The sequence below is a fragment of the Danio rerio genome, chromosome 10, assembly GCF_052040795.2.
Source record: "Danio rerio strain M-AB ecotype USA chromosome 10, GRCz13ab, whole genome shotgun sequence".
Classification (NCBI taxonomy): Eukaryota; Metazoa; Chordata; class Actinopteri; order Cypriniformes; family Danionidae; genus Danio; species Danio rerio.
The window spans coordinates 5983019-6004976 of record NC_141030.1 but is presented as its reverse complement, the minus strand read 5'-3'; the positions used below and the strand labels follow the sequence as shown (position 1 = coordinate 6004976).

General features: G+C 35.1%; 1 protein-coding gene and 1 long non-coding RNA gene across 6 annotated transcripts in view; one reads left to right on the top strand and one right to left on the bottom strand.

The window, feature by feature from the left end:
* The window catches only part of pam (peptidylglycine alpha-amidating monooxygenase), a 94736-nt gene extending 76618 nt beyond the window's left edge, over positions 1-18118 (bottom strand). For 3 of the 5 annotated variants that reach the window (XR_015500755.1, XM_087270101.1, XM_087270103.1), the window contains exons 1-3: positions 18055-18118; positions 3061-3476; positions 1569-1689 (exon numbers count right to left, since the gene is read on the bottom strand). Coding sequence is in view for 4 of the 5 variants with exons in the window: in XM_087270101.1 (XP_087126227.1) it covers positions 1569-1689; positions 3061-3152 (213 nt within the window). In the remaining variant the exon portion in view is untranslated. Of the gene's footprint in view, positions 1-1568; positions 1690-3060; positions 3477-13397; positions 13496-18054 lie in introns of those variants that run through there. The other 2 variants (XM_087270102.1, XM_087270104.1) reach the window with 1 other exon arrangement.
* Positions 1-21958, top strand: part of LOC147834982 (uncharacterized) — a 184121-nt gene that overhangs the window by 67355 nt on the left and 94808 nt on the right. The gene's annotated exons all lie outside the window — the stretch shown is intronic.

Below are 21958 nucleotides of genomic sequence, written 5' to 3'. Positions count from 1 at the left end.
TCAGAATTATTAGCCCCCTTTGAATTATTATTATTTTTTTTTATATTTCCCAAATGACAACAGAGCAAGGTAATTTTCACACTAAGTCTGATAATATTTTTTCTTCTGTAGAAAGTTTTATTTGTTTTGTTTCGGCTAGAATAAAAGCAGTTTTTAATTTTTTAAAAACCATTTTAAGGTCAAAATTATTAGCCCCTTTAGGCTTATTTTATTTTCGATAGTCTACAGAACCATCGTTATACAATAACTTGCCTAATTACCCTAACCTGCCTAGTTAACCTAATTAACCTAGTTGAGCCTTTAAATGTCACTTTAAGCTGTATAGAAGTGTCTTGAAAAATATCTAGTCAAATATTATTTATTGTCTTCATGGCAAAGATAAAATAAATCAGGTATTTGAGATGAGTTATTAAAACTATTATGTTAAGAAATGTGTTGAAAGCACTTCGCCATCAATGATATTTTTGATCTTCATATTCCTAGGTCATTTGAAGTACTTTATTTGTGAGATACTCCTATTAATCTCAAAAAGGAAGATAAATATCTATTTAAGATATTTTTGGCAACAAGTAAAAAGCTATAACCTGGAAATTGTATAAAGAAGAGCCACCAACTAAAGATGAATGGTTCAAAATTATAGCAGAAGTTGAGGAAATGGAAAAAATGACACATGCACTTTGATTACAATTAGAGACCTTTGAAAAGAAATGGAGTAAATGGCTGGCTTTCTCCTCGACGACAATATAATTATTTATAGTTAAACATTTACGTAATTCTAAAGGTTATTTATCATTGTGAAAATATGTTTGGCAACCTTTTATTATATCTTATTTTATACTTATTTATTTTGATGAGGTTAATTTAATATTTTTATGCATGTATGTATATAGGTGTACATGTGTGGAATGGATGTATTTGCCTATATAAGTATGTATACATATGTATATTTATGTATATATGTATTATTTTTTATTTGCTTGTTTTGTTCCCACTGGTTATACGTTCCTAAAAAATCTATAAAAACTAAGTAAAAAAGAAAAAAGAAAGAAAAAAAGAACTGTTTTGAAAAAAAATCTTCTCTCCGTTAAACAGAAATTGGGGAAAAAAATAAACAGAGGGGCGAATAATTCTGACTTTAACTGTATGCAATCATGAATAGTAATGCACCATGTTTAGAAAGTAATCATGTCTATAAGTAATCAGGTTTACTGGTTAAAAATTGTGCAAATGTTGGTTGCTAAAAATGTTAAACGTTCTTTACGCAATCCAGGAAGGCAGCTTTGCTGAAAGATTTGTTTGAACAGCTCCTGAACTGCAGACGTGTATTTACATTTGCTTCAGCCCAAGGTTTATTTACTTATCATTTCACTTTCGCTCTAACAATACATTACACTTGTCAAAAATAGATGTTTATATTATTACAAACAAACATGCCCAGCTTAGTAGGAAAAAAAAGGATGAATTACTTTGCATTACATTTTAAAGTAGTAACGCAAAAAAAAAAACTAATGTGCATTTGTAAAAACGATCCTTCATTTCAAAGAAATGTCCAGACTGGGAACTCTTACCTCTGTTGGGACCACCCCAGGTAGGCGAATATCCAGTGAAAAATTGTACGGACTGGACATGACAAAAGGCTGTCTGGTCCTTGAGCAGTCATTGGGGTCTGTAAAGGAATTTTCCTGAAACCTACAGTATCAACAAAAACAGACTTTCAGAAAACATGCATTGCTAGAGTGCACATTTGACAATAAGGCACTAGTTTTGAGTAAGGTTTGAGTTCAGATATATATTTTTTGAAACTAGTGTCAGTAGCAAAAAGTTCAAACGAAATATATTTTTATGTGAAAATATTCTAAGGGCACTTGTTCATTCATTCATTCATTCATTTTCTTGTCGGCTTAGTCTCTTTATTAATCCGGGGTCGCCACAGCGGAATGAACCGCCAACTTATCCAGCACGTTTTTAACGCAGCGGATGCCCTTCCAGCAGCAACCCATCTCTGGGAAACATCCACACACTCATACACTACGGACAGTTTAGCCAACCCAATTCACCTGTACCGCATATCTTTGGACTGTGAACACAGAAACGCCAAATGAGCGAACCAGCGACCTTTTTGCAGAGAGACAACAGCACTACCTACTGCGCCACTGCTTCGCCCAAGGGCACGTGTTGACACTTGTAATTTAATTCTCTTGATTGTTTGTTTTTGGTACAAATTAAACATTTGGTCCTGGTTCACACTGTTCACTGAAATATATTTCTATATAAATATATAACAGAATTAACTGTAAGACAACTTCGTCCAAATAACCTAGCAATATTAGTGGACTTTGATGGTACAACTAAAGTATACCACACTAAATTATAAATTAGCAATAAACACCATTTCATTTTACATGTTAGAACAGATACAATATAACATTTCATTTAAAAATATATGGTTTTAAAGTTTTTTATTAGCCACCCTTTGTATTTTTATTTCTTTTTTAAATATTTCCCAAATTATGTTAAACAGTGCAAGGAAATTTTCACAGTATGTCTGATAATATTTTTTCTTCTGGAGAAAGTCTTATTTGTTTTATTTCGACTAAAATAAAAGCAGTTTTTAATTTTTTAAAAACCATTTTAGGGACAAAATTATAAGCCACTTTAAGCTATTTTTTTTCCCGATAGTCTACAGAACAAACCATTTGTCCAAAGTTATACAGTTTAAAAGCAAAGCTAAAAAAATACCAAGGAAATGTAAAATATAAAAAAATTCTCAAAAACATAAAAAATCCTCTCATTATTGTGGCGTTTAGAAAATGTAAATCATTTAGGTAATCCTAACGGACCTAAAATTGTAAACGTTTAGTATGATTTACTATCAGACATTTTTAAAAAATGGTTATGTTGTATGTAAACCTCTGGTTTCAAACGTATAAGATGGACTTCTGAATTTAAATGTTTGTTCTTTTCCGACATGTATCTGATCAATGCACGAATAAAACAACAGCTTGGGGGGCGTAACATTACCACCAATTACATTTTCCTTAAGGACACTAATTGACTTACCTCTTGAACCTGTACATGTGGTTTTGGATACTGTGACTATGGCACTGCAAAAAAAGTGCAAGCACGAGGATGCTGCAGCACAGGACGCCCATCTCTGATTGGACGGAATAGCGATCAATGATAAAACTGAAAGCAAGCTGATGCGAGTTCCACGTCAATCCTGCCCCTCCTCCTCCATAAGCAATGACAATACTGCTGGTTCTCCAACTCCTCTGACTCTCTCTCTCTTCTGCTCGTCTCACTTGCTCAATCTCTTTAAAAATGTGTCATAAAAGTGTCAGTCGCCTCCACACCAAGTTCTGTCCGGATACAGTGTGACACCAGCAAGAGGGATGGAGAGGAGGAGGAGAAAGGCTCCTTGCTCCTCACGCCGGGCAGAGCATATCACGAATTTAGCATCAGGCTCCTGTCACGACCTGCGGAAACACAACAGAAGAGAAAAGATGAGCGTAAAATCCTCATTTTAATCATATAACACACAATTTTCCACTCAGAATCATTAGTGAGATCAATTCTCTTTTCTCCGAACACCATTCATGAAAAATACATGTATGAAGAAGCGAGAGAGGGAGATGGGGGAGGGAACGAGGTGGAGAGAGAAAACAGAGAGCACACAATAATCTAATCAAAGAGGATTCCCATAACAATACTGTCTGCTCGCTCCCAGGGAGACACAGGAAGTGAAGGGGCCTCGGCAGTGCGTCGTGACGGGGGTTGTCACTTCCGTGACGGCATTACACTGAAGGGCTGCATCCGAAAGATTTTAAAAATGTTGTCTACAGAAGACAAGTCTGACTTCGAAGTTTGCGTCACATCTTCTATCCACCTTATTTTGTAAAGGTCTTCTCTGCAAATGTGCTAAGACTTCTGATTTATTTGCCACTATACACTGTTAAAATTACCAATGAGCAGTGCATGTCGGACAGTTTATCAAGGATGTACCGCTGGATCACGTCTCACTATAGTTGTTAAACACGATATTCAGACATCCCAAGTCTGCTGGAAGTTCTGGGAGTCTCCCGCAAATGCATAGAGGCTCCTGGATGCCCGCAAACGAGTGATAATCTCCCGGAAATTTATATTTTATTTAAGAAATTTTATAAATGTATTATGTCATCTTGGGGCCCTATCATACACCCGGTGCAATGTGGCGCAAGGCGCAGCGCAATACTCTTTTGCTACTTTACCCTTGGCGCAAGGGTCATTTTGAGGTGTTGCGCCACGCTGTTTAAATAGCAAATGCATTTGCGCTCAAATGTGCACATAGGCTTTCTGGTCTAAAAAAGCAGGCGTGTTTTGGCGCGTTGCTATTTTGAGAAACTGTAAATAGTCTGTTCTTTAGACCAGAACAAAGTCTGTCTATTGTCTGGCGCAAAGTGCGCCTGGCTTACACATTAGATGCAGAGCAAATATCTTTACATATGAAAAATATATAATATCTTAAGGATATAGATATATATAATAAGGATATATACAGGATATAAATATAAATGATAAAAATATTACAAAACATATTTATTTCTAGCCTACATGAATTTAAAAACCACTGCCTTCATACTTTCTTCATCTCGGGAGGCTTTTTCAGTTCATTCAATTTGCTTTTGTATAATGTTATTATTATTAGCAGTATTATTTATTATATCCATATTTATATTTGTTTTATTAAATACAAGCTTAGATTTGTCCACCTGTCAGGTTTTAGATATGGGGCATAGCAGGTGTATTTGGAAATAACTCAGTATTTTGAGCACACTTTGTTATTATTAATCATTTATTCGTTTGCTGGAAATTAGAACTGAATTTAGAAATAGTTTTGAAACAAATATTTGCGCTTAACAAACAAAATTAATTATTTATAGGCTAATTGATGTCTGTGCGGTAAGGTTTCCCTATCCACGAGAGCAAAAGCGAAAGTGAACTTACTTTACGTCATGTTAATAGCAATACGCTTATAGCGCGACGCAGCTGGCTCTTAAAGGGAATGGGAGATGAGACTCTGATTGGTTTATTCTCAAAACACACCTATAACTCATTAAAAAAATAAACTCAACCCTTTTAGCCATGGCGCAAAGCGGATTTTCCCGTCCTTAAGTTAGCAAAAATGCGTTCTGACACACCCTGAAAGCGTTTGCGCCCTGCAATTTGCGCTCTGCGCATGGACCGTCAAAATAGAGCCCTTTGATTTAAATTACAAAAAAAAGAATTAGAATTTTTTTTCATTTTTTTGAAAGTCTTGGTAACACCATAGTGGAGTTCTTCTTTTATTATTATACATATTATACAGCCCAAATAAATTGTTTACAACCACTTAACGTAAAAAAAAAAATTAGTTAATCCAAGGATAATAAATCCTTAAATAATTTTTTTCAGTGTACTACAGCAGGGGGGGTTCTCGAGATCTACCTAAGCTCAAACTCCCCTTTCACCTCGCAAACAGGAGGGAGCCCCAGGCTCAAGGATCTTATGAGCTCAGGGCTCTCTCCCAGGACAGTAGGGCTCTGCAATTAATCCGATTTCGATTTTGATTTTGGCTTATTCCATCACGTACCGCCCCCTTTCCAGCTGTACACGTGTGAAAACTTTGCCTCTGCAAAGCTCAGTTCCACATGAAAATGACTAAAAGCATGTGCTGTAATGTAACTTTTGCAGCACGGAATGCGCATAATTCATATTTTTAAAAGCGCAAAAGAGCATGTGCTGTTGCTCATCTAGAGCGATCTTAATTTGAGCGCTTTAATGGTCAAATACATGCACATTTGTGTCAGAGCGCGGTGTTTAGTGATTATTCATATTAACCCTCATTTGTGTAATAAACTAACAAGTTGTGAATCAAAAGACACGAGAAAGAGAAACCATATCAGAGCCGCACTATTCTTAAAGTGACAGCGTGCGGTATTCCTGCTGCTGCCGACTGTTTTTATTATTAATCAATAATAACATAAAAAATACAGTGAAGATGCTTAAAGCGCAGTTTAAACATGACAGATTTAATAACTCATTTCTAATAACTGATTTCTTTTATCTTTGCTATGATGACAGCACATTATATTTTACTAGATGTTTTTCAAGATACTCAGCTTAAAGTGACATTCAAAGGCTTAATTAGGGTAAATAGGCAAGTCATTGTATAACAGTAGTTACTTCTGCAGACAATCAAACATGTATTGCTTAAAGGGGCTAATAATATCAAGCTATTAAAATAGATTTCAAGATATTCAAACCTGCTTTTATTCTAGCTGAAACAAAACAAATAAGCCTTTCTCCAGAAGAAAAAAATATTATAGGAAATACTGTAAAAAAAAATCCTTTGGGAAATATTTATATATAAAATAAATTCACTTGCGGATGAATATTTTTGACTTCAGCTGATAATCGTTTTGAATAATCGTGATTACAACTATGACCAAAATAATCGTGATTATGATTTTTCCCATAATCGAGCAGCCCTACAGGACAGCATGCCAAACAAGCTTTATAAATCAATCATCAGCTAAGTGTGAACTCTTTAAACAGCATTTAGGCAATATATTAAAAATGAATTACAATTTTACATGAGGCCTAATCATCATGACACTTTAGGCCTACTGATAGGACATAGAGGCGACTAAGCCTTTAAAAACAGCCAATATCTCAACAGGTTTTAAGTCTGCACGACTACTACTCAAGAGCTATTTTCTGGGAGACATCATTGATCTGATCTGGATGTAACTGACCAGGGCTGAACCACTGGGAATTACGGCCGGTATCAGTGGAGTGCTTTTTCAATGTGCCATGTGTTTATCGTGAGAGCATCATCACACCAATATGTCTACGTTCAGTGTCAGCATGCAAGACATTTCAACGCAATCGATACGATGAAAAACAGATGCCGCCACGCTAATCGTGACAGATATCATACTGGTAAAGGCAGATGCCTTATGATGAGGAGGAGAGACGGATCCAGAAAAAGATAAATACGCGGCAGAGAAAAAAAAAAAAACATAACCAGACTGGGAGGAACTGGAAGGCTTTCAGAAACGGGCTTACACTCTTTCAGTGAAAGCTGAATTAATCGCTGAAATAATCCTCTTGACACACACTGTTAGAAATTAACATATTGCCAAGGAGCCGTGTGATCTTTATGGGCCGTACGTTATCAAAAACACACACGGCTCAAAAGACACATCAAATTCAGTCTTCTTGAGACTTATTCTCACCACTAAACCGGCATAATTTGACAAATGGCACTATTTTCCAACAATAAACCTGCATTTCTGCTTAATACAAATGAATGAGTTTAATAGGAATTAATATGTGTAATATACAAATTAATTTATTCAAATGAATGTGATTTCATTATGCAAATCATACAGTATTTCACTGTATCTAACAGTGAAACCATTTCTTTTTAACCTCCACAACAATGTATACAATGAATATCTAAAAATTAGCAATAAATATCAAAAGATAATGATGTCAAGTCTTATCAAGTCTTCTTAAACATAAGAGAATGCAATCGTGGCGCATGTATTTTGTATTCATACTTTCAATAATTTATACTTTGGAGGCTGACCTAGATTTGATGTAGTGTGTAGCTATGGTTGTGGTGTAGCCTTTTTTGTTGGCAAGCTAAATTAGGATCTCTCTCTTATTATCTTTCTTATGCCTAGTTCAGACTGCATGATTTTCAAAGTAGTCGTGTCACAGATGTTTTCACACTGCATGACTATCTGGGCTAGCGTTTCGTCGCTGCTTTGTTTACACTGCAAGATGGATCGGCGACAGGGACATTCACATTGCATGACTTTACTATAGGAAGAATCGCCGACAACTTCGTCCAAACTACGTTTCACAGCCAAAAACACGTGGTATATCTTTTGTTATTAACTACATAATGAGAAAGAAGCCTTTAATGGGGTAGAACATGTACATATTTGCTCACCTGGGTTTAAAGGGAACTAGCCATTTCTCCTCATGTTGCTAATGAACTAATTTCTTCCTGTATGAAACGTCAAACAGACACGGTTGCTCCTGAGTCCTGTCAAACCTCTACTAGTTTTTCCTCTATTTCGTGGGTCCAAATAAACCAAAAAGAGCGCTTTTACCTTCTCCCCCAGCCTCCCGCTGGCCTGCAGCAGGTATAAACACACGCACACACAAGTGAATGCTGCTCTCTCATTGGCTGTAGGCAATCGCTGATGTTATTTTCAGTCAAAACTCAATTCACACGGCATGATTTGAATCGCCGACAGCTCCAGATATTTAGCACACCAAATATCTCACAGGCATCGGCGACTCATCGGCGATTCTCTCAGATCGCGTCTTTGATAGTTCATACTGTGTGATTGTCGCTCACGTTCACGAACACCGATTTGCCTGTGATTTCAGGCATTTGTCGGCGATTTCTCAAAACCTGTCGGCGAGCCAATATCGGGGCTAAAATCATGCAGTCTGGCATTACTGAAGAGAAAGAGAGATCACAAGCCTCTACAATTCTGAATAAACATTTATTTGGCTAGTATATCTTGAACATTAGGTTGCTAAACAAATTCAAACTTCATTAAAGATGTTTATGGACCATAGATTGTATATATGATTATGCAAAAGAAAATACTTTTAAAAGCTTACCGTTCTCCACTCAAAAATTGTATTAATACGCTGAATTGAGGGTTGCAATCCATAATACCATAATCATCATACTTCAGAATATATCCACTAGAGCCTTTAGATAATTGTCTCCAACTCTTATCCTCAATAATCTTCAATCTTGTGCTCTGTTTACTTTGGGTTATTGGGGTTTTCAGTTGTTCTAAAGAAAGACGTTTCTGCTTTTTTCAAGGTTTTTTGTAGTCATCTTTGAACCCTGCCAGGCTGAAAAAAGGTGTTTATTTATTTGTTTATTTCAGTTTTTAGTATTGTAAAAGTATTAAAACACTGTGCATATTTCATTACAATACTTTTGCATAATTCTATTTCTTTTTTTAAATTAAGCCAATTAAATTAACTTTTAAGTGATCATGAAGGTACTGAAAAAATGTAGGCCTTGCATTTTATTTGCTAATGTAAGCTATTTTTAAAAAGATAAATATAATGTATAAAACTCTACATTGTATTACTTCATAATACCCTTACGTCTGATAAACTTTTTATAATTATGGACAATGCACAGATATTGATGTTTCACAATGTTTTACACTACATTATTTGATTCTAACAAGCTTAGTTTACAATGTTTATATTGCTCTACTTACATTAAATCTAAATGACAACAGATTGTTAACAGTTTTAATTAATGTCAGCTTTTCCCCTGGTTTTACACAGCGGAATGAACTGCCACTTACTTGACAGATTTATGTATTTTTTATTTTAGGTGGTTTGTGTTATGTGTTTTATGTTTGGTAAAATAATTTCTAATGGCATCTTTAGTGATCTTTCAACTAATTACGCTGTCTTGTCCCAACAAGTGGATTTAGAGGTTTTTGCAAAAAAAAAAAAAAAAAAAAGCAGATGTGGATTTAGCTGGTTTTAAAATTTACCTTGTTAAAAACCAGAGAATTGTCCAAAGTGACATTTATGAAAAAAAGCTACTTTATTTACCAGCTACCAACCTTTTCATTATCTATAAAATGAAACTTCTGGACCTAATATAGAAGCCGGATAGAAAATGCTAATTTACAAGAAAAGAGCTTTGATGGATTTAGAAGGTTTTGCATCTGAACTCTTCATTTGTATTTATATATAAACTATTGTTACACTATAAACTAGGCATGGGACGATAACCGTTTTCAAGTTATACCACGGTTTGGAAGAGTCAAGGTTTTAAAACCGCCAACATTTTCTGTAATACCGTTCCTAAGGTATGTGTAAGATTTTTTTATTAACTTTTTGTTTGTTTTTTAGGACAACAGTATCTCCAGCAGAAAAAATATCCAAAGATGTTGTTTTAAATTGTAAAGAAATCTGCTTTTAAAACTTGTGAAGACAGCAGACGTCAATGATTCATTTGAATTATTTAGCCTGACTGTTGTATAAGAATTTTTTCAGATCATGGTGATGTTTTAACTTGCTGAAATGATGATTGCTGACTACATATATTTGGTATGTTGAGTCCAAGCATGTTACAAAAGATCTGTTTCGCATTAAAGATCTGAACTTTCAATCACTACATTATATCTAACCTCAGAAGCAGCCTTGCACACATATTTTACTTAAGGCTGCTATCTTACACTGTAAAAAAAATCCGTAAAATTTACGGTAAACAGCAGCTGTGGTTGCCAGTACTTTACCGTTAAAAATACGGTACAAACCGTAAAAGTAATTTCTAATTTTTACAGTAAACTACCGTAATTTCTTAATTTCTAGACGTAATATGTCCGTATTTTGAATTACCAACATATACACATCTTTTGTTACACAGATAGACACGTTAGCACACCCACATCCAGGTGGTGATGAGGAAGTTACATAATGAATCAATGCTCATCACAAACAACTTTACCAACAAGCTGAAAAGAGTATCCGCATATAGAAGGTGCTAAGTGTCCTTTACACAGCTACTAAACACCAGTATGGTAACACGCATAAAATTAAATTAATTAAAATTAACATTGTTTATCAACATTAGATGTAACAAAAATCTCTAATTTACATAAATGATGGGGAAACAAATAAAAAAATCCATAGTAATGTCAACAAAAAGCATAAACAGTGATGTGCCATACAGGGAATTCTGGGTAAGTCAATTTACGGTTATTCGCCGTATATATTAAGGAAACATACCGTTAACCAGGTTATTTTACAGTTTTTTACTGTTGAAATTTTTCAAGTCATTTTTTCAAGAAATTTTTCTCAAGTCATTTTTACAGTAGGCTGTTGTATATGAATGTGAGGATGGGTAGATGGTAGGGGTAGATGATAGTGGTCGTGTCCTCTTGAGTAAATGTTTCAAAAAATGTATCTTTGGTTGAGTTTTTATTATACAATATTTATTCTGATGGTTTTGAATCTTGCATCCTTATTTAGAAAAATAACTAAAACTAATACTGAAATAAATAAAAACTAAACTAAAACTAAGCAATTTCAAAATACAGAAACTAATAAAAACTAGTAAATCTGCCTTTAAAAAACTAATTAAACTAACTGCATTTGAAAACAAAAAGTCAAAACGAAAACTATGAAAACTATTATATTATATTATTATAACTATTATAACACTGGTGTGTGTCGAATAGGGTTGTAACGGTATGAATTTTTCACGGTATGATAATCGTCTAAAACAATACCACGGTTTGACGGTTTCGCGGTATACGGTATGTTACAAATGTTACAAAATAATAGAACAGTGAAGCAAATTTGACTTTTTCCAAATAATATATTTTTAGTTACTATAAACAACACCACTTACAATGAACAAATAAAAAAATAAGAAAATAATAAATAATGTGTCAAAGTCCAAATAAAGTCCAAATAAACATGGTGCAAATCCTCAGTAAAAAATAGATATAAATATTTACTATACTATAAATAGTTACATAACGAAACTAGATTCAATATGGAACATCCTTAGGTCTTATGTGCCAGCATGGATATGGTTGTCTGTGGATATGGTTGTCTGCAATGCAGACAAACAGCTGCATCTTCATTTGCGTCTTTTGAAAACAGCAAGAGCAGCAGTTCGTCTTTGCTGTGTCACTGTTTTGTCATGTTTCTGTGCTGCTGTGCATGCAAAAGTACTTAGTATGAGAATTATTTCATGCAAAACTTTTTTTTTTGCGTTTTTTTGCGTTTTATTTAGTTTTATTTAATCTCTCATTCCGTGTTGTTCAAAAACCTTAGTCCACAAACAAAAGCGAAACCTATGCTTATTGGTTGTGATATAGCGAGTTTGAACCAATCTGGGCATGGAGGAGGGACAATGCATCGATGTATCATGTCTGATTTGTCCGGAGACACAGTGACGAGCGTTTCTTTGTCAAATCAGCGTTGTCAAATGTTGATGACGTAACCGCACTGATTCCGGAGCCTCTGAAAGTCTGCGAATGTTATGTGATACAGCACTGGAAAGCTGAGATTCTCTTCTTTATGCCAATCTTTGAATTGTATGAATCGGATCAGCGGATCAAAAGTTATTAAACATTTAAGAGCAATAACGTTACTTATTTTTAGCCGCGGGCGGCTGTCTCGGTCTTTAAGGGTTAAAACCGTTGATATGCAATTGTTCATGGTATGATAATCGTGCACGTTCAAATCGTGGTAAACCGTCATACCGGTATATTGTTACAACCCTAGTGTCGAATGTTTCTGTTTCAAAGAGAGATAAAAAACGTTTTTACCATTTTTACCATATATATTTACAGAAGGACAATAGTAGGATTTTAGGACAACTGTATCTTCAGCAGAAAAAATATATATAAAGATGTTGTTTTAAATTGTAAATAAATTTGTTTTTAAAACTCATGAAGTCAGCAAACGTCAACCATTCACTTGAATTATTTAGCCTGACGTGTTTACTGCTTTATAAATATTTATAAAGTATTATACATTTTTCAAAAAATCTAATACTTTGTGTTAAAGAGTGTGTTGCAGGTTTGTGTTCAAACAAGTGTTTGTTTTTTACCCAGACATTTAAAAAAAATATATTTTAACAGTAATCACAATACCGTGAAACCATAAAATTTTTATCCAAGGTTATCATACGGCCAGAATCTTACACCAGCCCATACCTAGTGTCCACATGCTAACATAAAGAAAAATACAAACCATATTACACTTTAAATAATGCTTGAAACCCCCTTTTCGTGTTTGACCCGGGACCCTGTATTGTTGATGTTTGATGTGAGGAAGGTCAGCATAAAACGCAACAGCAATTCAGTCGCCGTAAACTGCCTCCATCTCCCATTATCAAAACAAACAGTGAAAGAGAAAGCGCATGATCTATTGAGCCCATCATTAGCAGCGTATGAATCATCTCCACACGCGCAACTCTGCACGTCATCCATACCTGTTACGAAATGTAAAACTTACAGCCTGCAATCTTGAAAAATCCCATGATGCTTTCTGTTTAACTATAACCTTTGCTCCAAACACCAATAATGTTTTATTGACGTAGGTGTATCATGGATGATAGGACACGAGCACTTCTCTGAGACAACAAACAGACGTTTCTAACGATCCGTGCACTTTCTATTGATCATCGTCCTCCAAATATCAATCTCCCTCATGACAGAATCTCCCAATAAACATTCACTGACGCAATAAATCCACTTAAACAATCACAATACAGAGAGCCGCTCTTGCCCCGAAGCTTTCACTGCATTAAAGCAGGACACAATGGAGAAAAGATGCAAATCCATGCCTACCTCGCTCGCTCGTCACATTGAGATCTGAAGCAAAAATAGAGAGAACTCGAGAGAAGAAGAAATGAACTGCTGCTCCAGTGCAGCCTGACTGACTCATTGAGCGAGCGAGCGGCAGAGAGAGAGAGAGAAAGAGAGACAGCCCAGCATGCTGGCTGACATCATCATCACACCCAAGACCTGAGGAGAATGTAACCATGGCAACCACCGCACACCCACTGGCATTCACCATCAGTACCTTCCCATGAGCCTCTCTTTCCACATTGATCCGTCAGTGACTCTAATGCGCAGCAATACACCATGAACACTACGCCCACGCAAGTCAGTGTGTGAAGCGCATCGCTGTATGAAACGACTGACTCGGTTAAAAGAGCCAAAAATAATGTGCGTTTACGGCTGGATATTTAAATGCATGCAGCTGCTGATGTAGAGATCGAGTCTAATTGCAACACGAGGCTTCGCAGGATGACAAGCGCTTATGACGCAATATTTGTTTCCATGGTAACAGCAGCTTCTCATGTGGAGCTCCTTTCACAGTTTGTGGGTAATGTTGTTTTTTAGTTACTGTCCTATCAATATTAGCTAAAATCCCAAATCTTCAACATTTATGGCACAGTTTCTTAGTCCGAAACAAAAAAGAGCTTTTAATAATAAAATTGTGAGAAAATATAGAGGAATTATCAACCTACGTCACACATGACGTCACGTGGGTTCCCGAATGCAAAAAAAGATTGGTTGCAATAGCAAACATGTGGTGTTGTGCGGTAGGATGCCAAATTCGAAAACTTAGCTTTTAGCCTTTTACCGTACACCACACTGCTTTTAATGCCAACCGCAGACGTCTTTGGCTAAAAGGGAGCTGAATGGAGTGAGGGCCTAATTAAAAATGCTCGACTCTGCAGTTCTCATTTCATATCAGGCAGGGACGGAGTGGGACTCCTTTTCAGCCGTGGAGTTTCAAGCCTCAGACCGGCCCACCTCAGTTCACGACTGGCTATATTAAAATAAGGTAATTTCCAATTCAGTTTCTAATGACACTATCACGTCTTTTTTGAGAAAACAGCTGCTTTAGAACTTCAAATGTTCAACAACCCTAACAGTATTGTATGTCTTAACAATAAAAATAAAAATAAAAAATTGCTCAGACGAGGATCAAACCCGGATCGGCGGCATTCTAAACTAATGTGCTAACCACTGGACCACAACAGTTGTACGTTGAATGGTGACTCATCCGAGTTATATCATCATTAACCTGCAGGCAGCATCATGTTCACAAGGCTACGAGAAAATAGATAAAAAGAGCAGAGCTGCGGTAAAACAATGAATAAGAAGACTGGTCAAGTAAATAAATTAATTAATTTAAAAAGTGTAACTGCTGAGAGCTACAGATTCTGGAGCTAGGGACACCGGCCCTCGCGGCCAAAAAACTGACCGGCCCACCGGGAATTCTCCCGGTCCTCCCGATTAGCCAATCCGGGCCTGATATCAGGTAAGTTCACGCTATGCTGAATCATACAATCATATTTGATTGCAGCAATGACTTTTCTTATACTTTTCTTTTTTTATTCCTGTTTATGCAAAGCACTTTGAATTGTCACTGTGTATGAAATTTGCTATAGAAATAAACGTGCTTTGCCTTGCCTTGATTTGTCTTAAATATTTAGTTTTTATGAGTTAGATATAGAAATATATATTTCTTAACTTTATCGTAGCATGTTGTTTCAGTGTCGATGAAAAACTTTTGAAATCTTTCTCTCTCTCTCTCTCTCCTTAAGTTCCCTATGTACACAGAACTATTTTCACATTGGTTTGTTTTCCAAATGACTCCCAATGTCACAGTACACACGCTAAAGTTTGGAGTTAAACATACAAAGAGGCTATATTTGCTTCAAGAATCATAAAAGCTACAAGCAGTGACAAGTTTTAGGGAAGTTTTGCCACATTATAATGGCAGTTACTCAAGCCTGTTTCTGCACGCACACCAATAGTATATTTTAAGACTGTTGATCAAACACACCCGACTTAAATCATTTGCTGAAACTCCATGCCCTGAAATAAAGGTGTAGGAATGCTGCATCCCATGTGAGAGGCCAACCTGTTTGGTCATTAATAGGCCTGTCATAATAATCAATATATCGACTTAAACGTATGGACAATAATTTTTCATGATACAATACATCACCCATACATAAAAACCAATGTCAGCAACATATTAGCTGATAGCACAGCCTCTGTCATCTCATCCTGTCTCTACTGAAGGCGTAAGAGTCAGCATGGATGAAAATAGGGCTGGGCGATTTTTCCGATTTTTTCGATTAATTCGAATTTACGTTTTGATGACGATTTAATTTTATATTAAATCGAGAATCGTGATTTTTTAAAAATATACATTTAATACATTATAATGGCACCAATGCGCCTTGGTTCACTCTCTGAATGAAGCAGGAAGCACACCAGAAGCGCCCCTCGGCGACGCGACACGCAGCACCACGCAGCGCCATGGATTTTAGAATTCTAAACAGGTTTCTATACACATACCGGCACAGCCCAGCCACGATTCAGGACGTAGTTCATTAATGATCGCATCAAACGATCGGTATTTAAAAGGGGGAAAAGAAAAATAGATTAAATATATTATTTTATATTAGACACACATCTGGTGCTTGTATTTGCTCCTGCTATACGTCCACAATAGCCCGCATTGGGTTAAATTAGGCTTTACAGTTTCCATATTCAGTCCTTTACTTTCATTGTATCTTTTTAAGAAAAAGGCAGCAGCATTACAACCTGTCATTCAATCAGAAGACAAAGTCAAAGCCGAGCTGACAGCCAATCTTTCCTAGGCTCAGCAAAACTTGCAAAAAATACCTCTGTATTCCTGCAACTGCAATATTTACACAAATATTTCTTATTCAAGTCTTCTGCAACGATATTCAACTCGTGAATTTGTTTTACATTTATTTACACCTTGACCGATTTTTGTATGACATGGCCATTAAAAATACAATGTTCCTTAACCAGATGGTTTTTCAAGTTACTTATAAAGAGAATGCTACTTCAGTCATGTTGTCGTAATGTTTTGAGAAGACTAGTAACACAATAAAAAAAAAAAAATCGAAATCAAAATCGTAAATCGGTCAAATTTTATAAAAAACTTTTCTGACACAAATAGCCTACTCTAACATCCAGTAAGCAGATCTAATTTCTAATTTCAATATGTAAATCCAGTTCATAAATCTAAAATACAAGTTAATGTTTAGATTTCAAAGATATATAAATAAGTCATAGATACATGTATCATACATTTCAAAATTGATCAAAAAGAGTTATATGAATATAGTGACATATAGCTAGGCTCACACAGAATCTGCGCGCACAGAATTACGCAGATTTTTAGTCCATCGTTGATTCTGTTTAATTACTTTTGTAAATGTGTGTAAACTTATACTCATTCATTTTTTTATTAATTACAGTAATATTATTGACTATTATGAAAATATTCATATGATATATGAACTATACAGTTTGTAAAGTAATATTTTCTGTCTTTTAGTAGATATATTATATAAGAGACTTGCTTGGTTTACCAAATAAAGTGGATCGGATTTGCATTGTAAACATTAAATAAAAGTTAAAAATGTATTACTTTTTATTTCATTTAGTTATGACATTTCCAAAATAATTCTGTATAAATCCGCAGATTTTTAGCACAATTCTGCGCAGAAATAGCAAAAAATGCCTATATTTATGAGATCCAAGCAACATTACTAGGTTTGGATGAATAGGCAACTTTATGATAACGCTATACATTTAAGCACAGCAGTTTTCTTTTTAATTTTTAAGAACAGTGCAATTTTCAATTACCTTTTAAAAGCACATTTTAATTTAAACGTTGACATTTTATTTATTTTTTACCTGTAAGCACAGTGCAGTGTTAATGTTCAAACTATTTATAATGTTTAAAGTGGCTGACAATAATAAAATACTCATAATAATAAGAATTAATCTGCCACGTTTTTGAACTGTAGCTCATTAATTAGACCTGTTACGCTCCTGTATTTCATTATTGGTCATTATGGTGGTACTTGGAGAAAAAAAGTTTGAGAAACAGTCCTATACAGTATTCTAATAAATCAGAAAGAAAGAAATGTAAATAATTAAAGTATTAATTGTAATTGATGTTGATTAATAAATATAAGTTAATAAAAATGCCATAGCAGTTAATACAAATATACTATACATCTTAACACACCAGCAATGAGCAAATAAATGAACAACATCATTTCAACGTCATGGAATAAGGTTACAATAACGTTAAACGTATATTAAATAAATAACGTCAGATGTAACCAGCTGTTTTGGCAACATCTATAAACCTTGTTCAAAACGCCAAATTAAAATTAAACTCCTCCAAAATTCCTCATATAAGCTATAAATACAATTTCGCCAGAGGTCCAGTAATGTACCTCTTTATTATAACTTCCGAAAGTATGTTGCTAGGTTGCTTTGCTAACCGATGACGTCGTCGCGTGAAGTTCAGTCAACTTCACTGATACGGCTCAAAACTGAGAAAATCAGTTTGACACACGGCAGACTTTTATAAGCATGAGTGAAGATTAAATGCAGAGACACCCTGCTCAAAGAAACGTCGGTTATTTACCTTCATTTTCTGTGCTTGTTTTGTTCATGTTCAGTGTTCAGTCAGACCAGTGTAATCGATACATGAGCTCAGGAGTGTGTTACCACGTGATAATGTGTGGAATGAGAATGAGAGTGTATGGGTATTTCCCAGTACTGGGTTGCAGCTGGAAGGTCATTCGCTATGTAAAACATATGCTGGATAAGTTGGCGGTTCATGAATAAAACGACTACGCTGTAGGACAATAAATTAGTGAATAAACATAGGCTATTAACTAAAGATAGATAAATAAACATTTAAAGATTTTTCCACACTTATATGACTTAACAAATGTATGTTATACCCTAGTTGTTAAAATGATAGTGGCAAAAAAATATATAGGCTATATATATATATATATATATATATATATATATATATATATATATATATATATATATATATATATATATATATATATATATAATTTTATAATGATTATTGTTCAGTATGGCTGACAGACAACATTTTTGGTACAAAAATGACAACTTCTGTAGTCTACACAATTTTAAAACTGAGTAGAAAAACAGAACATTGTAAGTAGAAAACAACACATTCACATATTTAAAACGGATTAGACAGTTAATATCATGAGGAAAATTCTTAGCACATAGTCGTCACCTGCTGGCCTGAACATGTAAGAACACTCGGGGAATATTTTTGGATGAATGGATCAGAAGATCGGATTCACTTTGCTCAATGCAGACTGTTCATTCAAGTATAAAGTCATGTGGTGTGCGTTACTCTTATGTTAAACGTAAACGTTTTATATCGGAACAGATTTAAGCAAATTTCCTTTCTCCTGTTTATTTTTTATGAGCACTGCAAAGCAATTGAGTAGCCTAATTTGTGCAGCTAATAATTATGTATTTTGGTTTAGCTTATCAGAAGTGTATGTCCATGTATGCTTTTTTTTTTTTTTTTTAATCTGAACTTGCACAACAATAATGAATCAGATTACAGTTTTTCTCAGTGGCTTTGGTGCATTTCCCACAACACTACATTTGCACAACAGTAATTCATTATTAGCTGATAACCTGCAAAAGTGTGTCACTTGCTCAAAATGGATAGCTCATTCCTCAAAAGCAAGTATTCATGAAAATGCAAGTGTGATCAAGATGAAAAGTCCTGACCCTGTTGTTTATGAACAAGATAGTCAAATGTTTTCATTATGACAGTTTACTCTGTTAATTTTTTCCAATGCAAAAAAAAGTCAGATTTTGGTGACACTTCCTGAAAAATGCTCAAGACAGCCCTATATGCCTTTGGAAACAACAGTAAAGTTAGACATCACTGCATTTGGTGAGGTATCTGTGTACAAGTCACTGAATATGTATGGTGCACATTTGTACTGCAGATGCTCTTTATGATTCTAATTTATTCACAGCATTGTGCAAAAGTATAAATACACCCTTATTCACAATAAGCTCCCTTTGTGTAGAGCTGTGCACAACTGTAAACAATACTGCAGTACATATTGGAACTGAACCTACAACATTCACAGGTCTGTAAATCATCCATGAAATTATTAAATTTAGAAGAATTTTTTGGGAAAAAAAAGATGTAAAGATTTTTTTATAAAGTTTGTTTGACAGATTTGTACAACTAGTGCAACATTTACAGTTTTTCTAGTTTGCTTTGACCTGGTTAAAGAAACTAGGTTCCTCTTCATTTTCATTATCACTATCCCAGCAGAGCAGAGGACAGGTCTTGCAAATGTGTAAACCCTTTCTCATTGGGTTGACACATTTTCCCTACCATTTTTCCAAACAGTTAACACAGATGTCATTCAAGCAGTCCAAACTCCATTGTTTTAGTTTTGGTAACCAAACAGAATCCATCTGTTCCTAACTATTAAAAACTACCAACATCAGTATGAAATCACTGAAGCACCGGTTTGACACTTCTTCACACAAATCTTCAATTAGCCATCATTCTGCAAACCTTATAAAAACGATGGAAGGTCTGTGTTGTTCTGTGCCAGCATTGATGGAGGAGGTCAATATGATTATGTCCTATACTCCCAATAGTTTTGACTGTATATTACAGTTTTTCTCGATTGCTTGGATGCAGTTGTCAAATGAAACTCCACATTTTCAAAACAGTTAACACACAGGCCTAAACAGCGGCACTCATGGTCAAAATGACACATTTTGCTTGCAAAAGGCACATATCATGTCAAAACATTTAACATATGCAACAAAAGCTAGTTTTACCTTCAAACAACACAACTTGCAAACAAGTATATGAGCTCTTTCAATTAATCATTACACAATGCACAACAAAATACAAAATACAGAACTCAAAATGCACCACCATTGCTTGCCATTGTAGCTTATAGCCAATGGCATTTGTTGTCTCTATTTGGGCTGTCAAATTCGCCTTTTTGCAAAGAATTGGATCAAGAATAAGATGTGCTTTGATTGAATATATATTGAATTCATGACATTTTTCAAACTGTGGCTGAAAACTGAAATACTGTATATAAAAAAAACAGACAAAAGTAATAAAATACTGTAAATATTAGAGAAAACACATGTAAACTAATATACAGTCAAATCTATTGGGAGTATAGGACATATTGACCTCCTCCATCAATGCTGGCACAGAACAACACAGACCTTCCATCGTTTATATAAGGTTTGCAGAATGATGGCTAATTGAAGATTTGTGTGAAGGAGTGTCAAACCGGTGCTTCAGTGATTTCATACTGATGTTGGTAGTTTTTAATAATTAGGAATAGATGGATTCTGTTTGGTTACCAAAACTAAAACAATGGAGTTTGGACTGCTTGAATGACATCCGTGTTAACTGTTTGGAAAAATGGTGGGGAAAATGTGTCAACCCAATGAGAAAGGGTTTACACATTTGCAAGACCTGTCCTCTGCTCTGCTGGGATAGTGATAATGAAAATGAAGAGGAACCTAGTTTCTTTAACCAGCTCAAAGCAAACTAGAAAAACTGTAGTTTACATGTGTTTTTGAAAAATGTCATGAATTCAATATATATATTCAATATATATTCAATCAAAGCACATCTTATTCTTGATCAAATTCTTTGCAAAAAGGCGCATTTGACAGCCCAAATAGAGACAACAAATGCCATTGGCTATAAGCTACAATGGCAAGCAATGGTGGTGCATTTTGAGTTCTGTATTTTGTTGTCCATTGTGTAATGATTAATTGAAAGAGCTCTTATACTTGTTTGCAAGTTGTGTTGTTTGAAGGTAAAACTAGCTTTTGTTGCATATGTTAAATGTTTTGACACGATATGTGCCTTTTGCAAGCAAAATGTGTCATTTTGACCATGAGTGCTGCTGTTTAGGCCTTTGTGTTAACTGTTTTGAAAATGTGGAGTTTCAGTTGACAACTGCATCCAAGCAATCGAGAAAAACTGTAATATGTAATGACTCAAGTATTGAAATGAAGACTATTAGTTTTATATGGAATGACTATTCAGCATTCACAAGTTTAGTTCATTTTGACAGACATGACATAAGCAAACGTTATCAAGCAGCAGAGAGTTGTATGACAACAATTGATGCATGTCCAAAAGCATTCGCAATTTGTTGGAAGGAATGAGAAACTGCTACTATGATGTGCACAAATGACTAATTGTTTGGACAAGTGCATTAACTGCTGTGCAAATGTGAATAGTGTTGTGAGAAATGCATCAAAGCCACTGAGAAAAACTGTATTTACAGTAAATAAAGTCCGTCTTTCGGATGAGACGTTAAACCGAGGTCCTGACTCTCTGTGGTCATTAAAAATCCCAAGGCACTTCTCGTGAAAGAGCAGGGGTGTAACCCCGGTGTCCTGGCCAAAGTCCCTCTATCGGCCCTTACGATCATGGCCTCCCAATCATCCCCTCTCCACCGAATTGGCTC